This window comes from Diuraphis noxia, unplaced genomic scaffold (assembly GCF_037042655.1).
Source record: "Diuraphis noxia isolate RWA-SAM2 unplaced genomic scaffold, SU_Dnox_SAM2 contig0004, whole genome shotgun sequence".
In the NCBI taxonomy this organism is placed as follows: Eukaryota; Metazoa; Arthropoda; class Insecta; order Hemiptera; family Aphididae; genus Diuraphis; species Diuraphis noxia.
In genome coordinates this window covers 46,316,143-46,327,336 of record NW_028301714.1, presented here as the reverse complement: position 1 = coordinate 46,327,336, position 11,194 = coordinate 46,316,143, and the positions used below count along the sequence as shown (strand labels likewise).

The following is an 11,194-nucleotide window of genomic DNA, read 5'->3' as shown; positions in this document are numbered from 1 at the left end:
TTTGTTGATGCGAGTCGCGAGTGTTACGACCGTTTCGCGCGACGTCATTTATACGTTGATTGTGTGACTATAGATGTTATTTTTTGCCCGTTTTCTCGAAAAACGAATTGAACTGCGAAAGACGACGCCCGCCCGACAGACGAACTGAACACGAAACGCGAGCCGCCCGTGGACATTCCGCCGTTGGATTTGGTAAGTTGTACTTTCGTGCTCGTACTTACCGACGGTTGAGCAGTGCCGGCGAGAAACCTCGTTGTTCGCCGAACACCTGACCGCCGCCATTTTGTCACGACGGTGGCGTGATGTTATTGTTTTTGTTGTGGTCGTCGTACTTTGATAAACTTATAGGCTTCCGGTGACGGCGGCAAAGAACACGCATTTGACGTTAGGCCGGCAGCCAGCCGAACCCGTGACGCGCCTAATCGTCGTGGCATGTCGCTTTATGTGCTCCGAATTTGTGCCAAACATGGCGTGCCACTTCCTGGTAATGACCCAGAACGTAGTATTTGATACTCATTAACGGTTGCGTTCTAATACTCGTAGAGTCTTAGCTACCATTATGTAGGGTTTATATCTTGATTATTTTTTTTGGATTAGTGTTTTTGCCTCATTTGACCGTTTATCGATTTATTTCGCTGTCCCTTAACACTCGAATACTGTAATAGTCGATGGCGGCTGATAAATCTTTTCAATTAATCACTGCTATGCCGATAAATCACCTGTATAACACCCCATATGCCGATATCTCGTTCACATAATATTCGTCAAGTAGATGCTCGCCTACTGTTCACTACAGTCGTGTGTATTCAGGCTAATTGTAAATACGGTTATTTAAAAACCAGTCAGACCTCTTATGAACGTCGGTCACGTGTATTGTTCTGACTTTTCTATATTCTATTTTTAGTAGTAGTCAACTCGAATTTCGATAAACTCTTATGTTTTATGACACTGCATCGTGTCCAGTTTTCTTAAAATTTTGCTTTGAATTTAGTTTGTCCAACTGTTCAGTTGATAGTGTTTCTATGAAATTCGCAAGGTGGGTTTTGTCAAAATAATAGTTAAATAGGTATTAGGTGAGATAGATTATTCAAAAATTATATAAAATTATTGTAATTATTAAAGTATTTTGTATATTAAAACTTTTCCTACCTATTATTTTTAAAATTATCTTATTAACAATTAAATTTTAATATATTCATATTTTGTAAACCAGTTATTTGATTAATTTTTATCTGTTAATTGAAACATTTTAACTAGGCTTCAGATTCATATCTCTGATTAAGTATACTAGTACCGTAATAAAGTTATTTGATTCACATTACATTTCTGTGTAAATTAAAATTAGCACTGAAAAGTATTGCACCTTCCCAGAGATTTTCTAACTTATTAAAATTTTAATAATAGTTCAAAAATGTATTTTTATTAGAGTTTAAAAATTAAATTGTGCATTCTGTTTTCTTTTCTATATTTATAATTTTTTTTTTTACATAATTTCGGTAGTTATTATTGCCCAATTTTTATTGATTTAACTATCCAAATTAATAAATAAGAATTTTTTTAATTGCTTATATTTATAATAACAATTCACAAGTTGTAGTTTTATCTTCATAATTTGAATATATATTTAATAAATCAATATTTGTATTACTAATTTTGAAAATGTGACTTTAACAACAATATATTATTCAGGAAGGTTATTACAGAATATTATTATACTATTTAAATCTGTCTAATTTGTTCAGTATTAACAAATGTTAGTGGTAAAACCCATTGATATATTAGATTATAGGTTTTGTAATGTCTTGATAAACATTTAATTGACCATTGGAGAGCTTTAAAAGTTAAAATTAGAAATTAGATTATTTATTATGTTTCTCTATTTATATAAAACATATTTATCATGTTTAATGGTTGATTATAATTTTTTTCAGGTTTAATAAAAGTTTTTCCATTGGATTCTGCTTTTTGTAACTCTTCGTTGATAGAGTGTTATCAACCAAAGAAAAAGACATTATTTTCATAAGTGAAATAAGTTTTCTATGATTTAACTTACATTTTTATAAAGACAAAAGTGAATACTTCATGGTATTTTTATTAAATGTTGGTTATTTTTTTATTTGTTGTACATAATAAAGTTTAAGTAGACACGTTTTAGTGTTAAAAAGTGATTGTTTTATCATAAATTTAAACAATTTTTTTTTGTGTACACACGTTGGTTCTTTAGAACCTCAAAAAAGTTTAGATGCTTGCTGCAAATCACAATAACTCAGGGATTAACCTCAATATGCCCAGCAAACAGTTAAACAGAATGTAAGTACCTAATGATAGTTATGTTACTTATTAAAGCAACTGTATAATTATTTTAATATGTTCAGTAGCTTCGAAGGAATAGATGATGCAGGTTGGAAGGCCAAACTTAAACTTCCTCCTCAAGACCACAGGATTAAAACAAGTGTACGTAACATATTCAATGAATACATTAAAATAAATTCAATATTTATTTTTAAATATGACTATAGGATGTTACTTCAACCAAAGGAAATGACTTTGAAGAATTCTGTTTAAAACGTGAATTATTAATGGGTATATTTGAAAAAGGTTGGGAAAAACCTAGTCCTATTCAAGAAGCAAGTATTCCTATAGCACTTTCTGGCAAAGATATATTGGCAAGAGCAAAAAATGGCACAGGAAAAACTGGGGCTTATTCTATACCTGTACTTGAACAAGTGGACCCAAAATTAGATGTTATACAAGGTAAAAGCATTATCATTTGCTTGTTTTTTATTATTATTACAAATCAACTTTGTTGTAATTTTGTTTCAACATTTTATTTTTAGCACTTGTGATTGTGCCTACAAGAGAATTAGCATTACAAACTAGTCAAATATGTATTGAGCTTGCAAAGCACTTGGACATTAGGGTCATGGTGACTACTGGTGGTACTAATCTTAAGGATGATATTCTTCGTATTTACCAAAGAGGTAAGATTCACAAATAATAATGTAATAACTAATTATTATTTTCTCGAAGCAAGACTTAAGCCATGGTTTACATTAGAAGTCATTGAACGATTGAACATATTCATTTTAATCAAAAATACCTTCTTATTTAATATTTTATTTTAATCTTTCAATTACTTGTATAATTATTATAAATTGCATTTTATAATTATAATATAATATTATGTTTTTAGGTTAATATAAAGATAAATTTTGAATTTTGCTCTATGATGAAAGTTTTTGGATTCCCCTTCACTTAAAATATTTATGAGTGAAATTTATTATTTGAGAGCTTAAATACCAAATAATGTTTTCTTCTGAATTATATATTTATGCTTATGTACTAATAATAGATTTTCCATTGTTGAAGTACTGTAATAAATTGCTTGTTAAAGTATATTACATATTCTACTCCATGATGATATATTTTGGATTCCCCTTCACTTAAAATATATGAGTGAGATATAATATTTGAGAGTTTTAAGTCCTATACTTGACATGTTTTTATGTACTATAAAATCTTAATTTATTTATTTAAATGTCTCATATTCTAGTACCTACAAGTATTTATTATTTATCAAAAAATTATGTTATATTTTTATAACTTGTATATTAAATTGACCTGCTCTATGATGATATACTTGGATTCCCCTTCACTTTAATTTTATATTTTTATGAGTGAGAAATAATTTTTGAGAGCAATTTACAATTTATTAGTTACAGTAGATTTCTTAGAAAAGTACAATAAGTATTGCTTATTATTTTAATTAATATACCCAGGTATACTTAACCTACTATATATTTCATCCAACAAGTATTTAAAACATGTTCATGGTCTTAGATTAATAAGTATGGCAACTATCCCCCTATTATGAAGTTCTTATTATCTGGTCTTGGTCTAGTGGCACCATCTACCGGTCATAATATAATTATTTCATTGATACATTGTCGAATTAAAAAACCTAATTAAGACTATGGTTTTAATGATCCATTGAACATTATAGCATTATTTTGCCCATAATAATCTATACGCTTATGACTAAAATACCTCTTAAATATACAGACCTACGTTACATACATTGTCCTTTTAAAGGTCTAAAATTACTTAGGTACTAATTATTTATTTAGTTTTGTTTTACTAATTATTTATGTAAAACATTATTTATATTTAATAAAATGACACATTATTTTTGTGTATGTAATTGTAAAACTACTGGAGTGCCTACAATTCATGTAACTCAAATTCGTTTTGAAAGTTAGGGTGTAGTTATAAGTACAATTTTAAAAATTGAAGATAGAAAATGTCAATCCAATTTATCAGAATAATCAGTAAAATAGGAAGATATTATATTATAGGTATAAAATCTAATGAAACACCATAAGCAAACAAAAATGTGCATACCAGTATTATAGTAGATAATTGTGTATACAAATACAAATAGTTTTTTTATTAAATAACATTTTGCATTCCTTACATAACAGTTTAAGAGGACGCTACACCCGCATGTGTTGTCTCTGTCTTACAAGTGCATAACATTGCAAAAACTGTTTTGCGCGGGAAAGAACCGAGAAGGCTACAGTTATAACTAAGAAACAAAATTTTCCCCACATAATAAAGAGAACATTTACTGTGCAATGTTGTTTTCAATTTTTCGATATCACAAATAGAAAAAATGTTCTTATTGTTTAAAAATTCATTATTTTTGCACTTTTCAAAATCGAATAACTTTTTTTTCAGTTCTAAAACCAAAAAAATTAAAACAACGTTGCAAAAGTCGAAATTTCCTTTTATCTGTGGTGAGAATTTCGTTTCTTAGTTATGACTATCGGTTCTTTCCCGCGCGAAACAATTTTTGCAATGTTACATACTTGTAAGACGGAGACAACACATGCGGGTATAGCGTCCTCTTAACAGAATTCTAAATAATAAATTTAGAAAAGCTTTTTGTCGATGCATTAACATAATTTTAGTTTATTTTACTTACATCTAGGGCTGTTCCTACAATGTCCGGTTAAAGTTCACAGACACTTAAATGGCAGAAGCCTGCCGGTAAAAATCCCACTAACAATTAACCGACACTTAAAAAGACATTTTAAGAACCATCCTTAGTATTTTAAATTTATATAATAATAATGAACATCTTTATTTTATGGAACAAAATACCAATCTCAATTTAAACTTAGTGTGGTGTAGACATACTTTGTAAATATTCAATACATACCTAAATTTACAATAAATAGTTTAAATTAAAATATAATATAATAATTGTAGATACCTATACTATTCATTTACCTGTAAGATCTGAATTCTGGGTATTTAAAAATGTTTTATTTACCTATTTAATAATATTTTTAATTTATTAGGTTTTAATGTTTTATACTCTTAAATAATAACTATAATATAACAGTAAAAAATGGTTATATGAGATTATACTTATCTTTAAATGAATAATTAAATATTAAAATACAAATTACGACTAGAGCACGCTACCAGAGTGGGACTAAACAATATGAGCACTACTGATTTGTGTAAAGTGGTTGGGAAGTTTATAGGCCTGTGAAGTACTTTCCTATTATCACCATCTTTCATAATATTGAATGCTACATACACATTGACCACCGCTTACATCTAGAATGGTCTGGAAATATCTAATGACATACTAACAAAATTGGCTAAAGGCTCGTTACTTCTTCATTTTTAAGACTCAAATTTTGTTACAAAAGATGCTAGAAAATAAACATTTTAAATAAATTTGTTTACAAAAATAACATATTTTTGTTGATTATTATTGATTTCATGCTTTTTAATGTCAGTATGTACAATTTTTAATTATAATTTTTTCATTTATTCACTTATAAGTAACGTGTTATGTGTATGCATTAAAGTAGTTTATATTTAAAAGCTAAAATTGTAATAAAATTAAATTCCGAAGTATTCACTATTTTGTATTTATTTTCTTCACTTATAGGAATCATTCAGTACAACTCGTTTTGGGACCTGCACAAAGCGAGTCTTATAAGCTGTGTTCGCTATATGTATATAACTTGAGTTTTAAGTTGTATAATCTAATATTCTATTATAGTAGATTTATTAAATTAATATATTATCCAGAAGCTGCAATAGTTGTATGATGCAGTATTTAAATTCATTAAACAAAGTCTGATTAAGTAAATAGTAAACCACAAACTTTGTTTTAAAAATCCATGATCATTAATCTTTGTTTCTAAGGTTATAAATTGTTAAAATATTAAGTAGAAACTGGTTAACTATATTCTGTATCACTAGAAAATGCATACAAATGACTGTGCTTCATAGTTTTGAGTTTTAATATTCTATCTCAATGTATTTACCAAAATTTGAATTTCTTTGTGTCAATAATAACAGGCGCTGTTTGCTTTAGTATTGTGGTAGAAATAAATGGCTATAGTCTAGTTTTGGTCATCTGTATCTCTTACAACAAGAAATATCTTTCTTAAAAATCATGTCATATTATTATTTTAATTTAATTAGTATTTACTTATATGTTAGATATTTTAAAATAATTTATTTTGATTAATTATAATTTTAACATGTTATTAACATAATAAATTGAGCTCTGTATACTATTTTTTTGATAAGCTATGACTAGCTCATGTATTACATTCTAATAAATGATGTACTCCGCTGTCTATTATTATAGTGATCAATTTTATTGTCTTATAACCCGATTACTATGTATTTTAATTTTTTTTAAATTGTATTGATTTAATTATTATTATAAATCATTAATATTTTATTTATAGTGCATGTTATAATTGCCACTCCTGGAAGGATATTGGATCTCCTAGATAAAAGTATAGCCAAAGTTGATAATTGTCGGATTTTAGTTTTAGATGAGGTAATTACATTGTACCATTTATTAAATTCCTCTTCAAAATACATACTTGAAATTTTAATTAGTTAACTTAATTATTAATTTTAAATTTAATGAGTTATCCTCGTTTTTTAGGCAGATAAACTTTTGTCACAAGATTTTAAAGGTATGTTAGATCATATTATTTCAAGGTTACCAGCTGAGAGGCAAATCCTCTTATACTCTGCCACATTCCCTCTGACTGTCAAACAGTTTATGGTGCGTATTTCAATAAAATGTATGAAAATACTCTATTGTAATGATAAATAATAATCAACATGTTTTTTATGTTTTAGGATAAACACTTACATAGTCCATATGAAATAAACTTAATGGAAGAGTTAACCTTGAAAGGAGTTACTCAATATTATGCATTTGTTCAAGAAAAACAAAAGGTTCATTGTTTGAACACTTTGTTCTCAAAGGTATTCAAAATTAGAATGATGAGCAATCATTTTTTTTTTCGTTATTATGAAACACTTAAATCATATATTCTTATTTATTTTAGCTTCAAATAAACCAAAGTATAATATTTTGTAATTCAACACAACGTGTAGAGTTACTTGCTAAAAAAATTACTGATCTCGGCTATTGTTGTTATTACATTCATGCTAAAATGGCCCAAGCACATCGTAATCGTGTATTCCATGATTTTAGAAAAGGATCTTGCCGCAATCTTGTTTGTTCTGGTATTTTATTAATCTAGTGTCTATTTTCATCTTGATTTTTTGACACCAATAAATATAAATATTATTCATCTTTTGTAGATTTATTTACAAGAGGTATTGATGTACAAGCTGTAAATGTTGTGATAAACTTTGATTTTCCCAAAATGGCAGAGACGTATTTGCATCGTATTGGTAGGTCAGGCAGATTTGGACATCTTGGTATAGCCATCAATCTTATCACCTATGACGACCGATTTGCATTGCACCGTATTGAACAAGAATTAGGCACGGAAATAAAACCCATACCTAAAGTAAGTTATTTGCACTGAAACTTATTTTTAGAAAAAATACTCTCATTAAAGTATAAAGTATTAATAATTCATCAGCTCATTTAAAATACATTTTTTTATTACGTTAATTACCTACATTATTTATATTTATTACCTTACAGCTAATATTGAAAATTATCTGGATGGTCTTAAATTAATTTTGTTCCTTAATAATCCATTAAAGACGTTTGGGTTATGTTCATTTTAAATATTGTTAATGTCTTAGTGATAATATGTAATCTGACAATAACTTGAAATATATAAATCTATTTAAAGTCATTCTTAGATCTCAGATCTGTAAAATATATAATAACTAAAACATGCAGTTATGGAATCACTTAAATGAATGAGATGTTATAAATTGTTTTTGTTACCAAGATTTACTGCTAAAATAAGTTATATTAAATTGTTTGTAGTTGTTATATCGCACGAAAAATTATATATTTGATTGCTGCTTTTTCCTCAAGTTATTCATTTTGATTTATTTAATGCTAGTGTATTCAGAAAACAACTTTTTAAAAATTTAAATTTTTTGAACATATTGTAAGACATTTTATTTGTGCCATAATTGATTTCTTGTATTAATAATTAATATTTAAAAAAAAGAATGGTATGCAATAATAATATATTAATAAAAAATACACATTTAGTTTTTAGGAAAAAAAAAATCACTAATTAAAAAAAAAAAATTGTTTTATTTATTATTTTACAGGTAATTGATCCAAGGTTGTATGTTGCACGACCAGAAGATGTAGATATTAATGAAGAAATGGACCTTAGTAAATGAAAAATCTTCCTTCCCTAACTATTGTAAATATTTGTATCTATAACAAACTCAATACCTAAAACCTAAATACTTAACTTTAAGACACAAAGATCCCAAGATATATACATTTTATTTTTCAATCGATCCAAAGAAAAATTTGATTTAAAAACTATTTGCAGTTCACTTAAATTTTTATTTTAATTTCATAAATTCATAACTAAAATCTCTTCTCTTGTTTTTTTTATTATTATAAGTATTATTTTATTTTCATTTCACAAGAAATTTATGTTGCCTTGCATGGTAGTACTGTATCTCGTTTAGGTGACTAAAAACATCTTGGATCAAGCTTATCGAGAACAGTACTACATCCTTGCCACATTGGCATACAATATGTATATATTTAAGATAAAAACAAATACCCTCGCTGTTGTCCGATATATTGTACATAAGAGTATATTATTTATTATATTTAAAACATTTAAATTTGTTGCTATTGATTAAGCGAAAAGATCTCTAATGCAAGTGCGGCTATAACAATTGATCCAAATTATGTGCTGAGAATACAGCTTATCTCAGTTACAGTACAAAATAACGAACTAAAAGCTGGAACCTGTCCTACAAAATGTTTTCCTTGTATTGGCTTATGAAAACATTCACTTCAGCCCGATTGTTTTCTTACCAATTTAATTTAATTTTTTTTAATTTTGGACAGTAAAATTTTATTTTCTATTATATATTTGACCAATAAATAAATCTTTCAAAAATTTGTTACATGTTCATAATTTGACTTGGGATTTCAGGGCTGAAGTCAAATTATGTGGGGGGGAAATTTGTTAAATTTTATTTTTTTCTTAATGAAATAAATAAGTACCATTTTTGTTACAAAACTTAGAAACTACATTAAAAAATTTAATTAAAATCATATTATAGTTTGACAAAGATTGGTACTTGATTTTCTTTTTCAAAAAATAAAATATGATGTTGGCTTTGCTGCGTTAATTAGGAGTATATTACTGCTACATCAAAAAAAAATTATAAAATATTCAAAAAAAAAAAATGGTTGTAAGTTACAAAACTAATTTTATTTTTCTGAATAATAAAATCAATATTTCAATTAAAGTACTGTTGTATTACAGTTTATAATATATTTGATAATAGGACCAAATTCTATTAAACTCAATAAAATATTTTAAGTTAACTTCAATATGTAAATTTTTATATCAACTATAAATCTCGTTACCCGTTTAATTAGTATATAACATATTATTTTCTCTATTATGTATTATTAGAATTCACTGTGTATCCAACTATTTTCATGTTTAAAAATGTATCGTTACTTACAAATTTTGTGTAAATTTGTAAATGGATGAAAAGAATGAATTGATATCAATTAAATAAATCCAACTTTCAACCACCATTAAAGTTTTTTTTTTATCCTTAAAACTATTCTCCTCGATGAATTATTGTTTTGTGAATATATATAATATTATATTATTATATTTTTCAGAGCAATAATTATAATTACTTGTAAATGGTACATTCATATTTGTACTCTTAGTAACTTTTTCTGCCATTACTTTAAAAACACAATGGAGTTATATTTGATAAAGTATGTGGACTATACTTAATATTGTCATTGGCATATCGTAGATACAGTATTTAAATCTATGTCAGTATAAATTGTATATTTTTAAAACATTTGTTATTATTTGTAAAAATAAGTTAAAAGTCGCATTGAAAAAATAGTACATGGTAAAATCTATAAGAATAATTCATCTGAAGTAATTAAAAAAGGATAAATATTTAACACAGCTTTACATAAAATGAATGATTTTCCGAAAAAAAAGAACAAATGCCAATTTTAACTTTGCAATCTATTTTATAAACATTTTATGTTTTAATTTTACAAAATAATAATTTAAGGTGGCGCGGTCGAAAGCTCAACTTTGGAAAAGCACTGAGTGTACGTACCGGCACAATTGTTATTAGGTCTGGGATGGGGGTTCACCCGAATTTTTAGCAACAAAACAACACGTGTTCCAAACGAACCACCCCACTACTTCAAACAGCTAACGCCCATAGTTTCCGAACTGGTAATCAATATCAGAAAAAAACAACATTTAAGATTTCGTGTATTGCATCACATTGTCGTCAGACGATTTTCTTATCTAATTAAAGTTCAAAAACGAATAATCGTTAACATTACAATCTTCAATAAATTTTCGTTTCATTATTTCTATAACTATGTACCTACAACCTACATGATTAAATTTTCCAACTATTTTGACGATTTCTAAGCTATTTATAGAGATTTTCAATTTTGTTCTCTATTAATCAAAAATGTTGTTTACGTTGGGTCAATAAGATTAAAATATGGACACAAGTAAGTGATATTTAAACAAAGAAATAAAGAATAACAATTTTAATTATTTTATTAAGTTTAAAAATATTATTCGTGGGTACTGTACAATGTAAAATGTTATATTATTGTATAGATACACACAGACACAATATTTTCAAAAGTACCTAATTAATTTTA

At 26.9% G+C, this 11,194-nt stretch overlaps 1 protein-coding gene across 2 annotated transcripts; it reads left to right on the top strand.

Annotated features, from left to right (window-relative positions):
* Positions 1–10: 10 nt before the first annotated feature.
* me31B (ATP-dependent RNA helicase me31b) lies at positions 11–10,077 on the top strand. 2 transcript variants are annotated; one of them, XM_015521380.2, is made up of 11 exons: positions 11–192; positions 1,932–2,310; positions 2,379–2,454; positions 2,520–2,754; positions 2,838–2,981; positions 6,783–6,877; positions 6,989–7,111; positions 7,189–7,317; positions 7,401–7,581; positions 7,660–7,871; positions 8,602–10,077. In XM_015521380.2, exons 2-11 carry the CDS (start codon positions 2,243–2,245, stop codon positions 8,674–8,676), a joined length of 1,338 nt encoding a protein of 445 aa, XP_015376866.1. In that variant the 5' UTR covers positions 11–192; positions 1,932–2,242; the 3' UTR covers positions 8,677–10,077. The 2 variants fall into 2 exon arrangements, with proteins under 2 accessions (XP_015376866.1, XP_015376864.1); XM_015521378.2 differs by having other exon boundaries at positions 12–192; positions 2,376–2,454.
* Positions 10,078–11,194: the final 1,117 nt, after the last annotated feature.

Coding starts and splice junctions, on each gene's coding strand:
- me31B (XM_015521378.2), top strand. CDS start 2,243: ATGCTTGCTGCAAATCACAATAACTCAGGGATTAACCTCAATATGCCC. Junction 7,318..7,400: donor TGAACACTTTGTTCTCAAAG/GTATTCAAAATT, acceptor TATTTATTTTAG/CTTCAAATAAACCAAAGTAT. Junction 7,582..7,659: donor CCGCAATCTTGTTTGTTCTG/GTATTTTATTAA, acceptor CATCTTTTGTAG/ATTTATTTACAAGAGGTATT.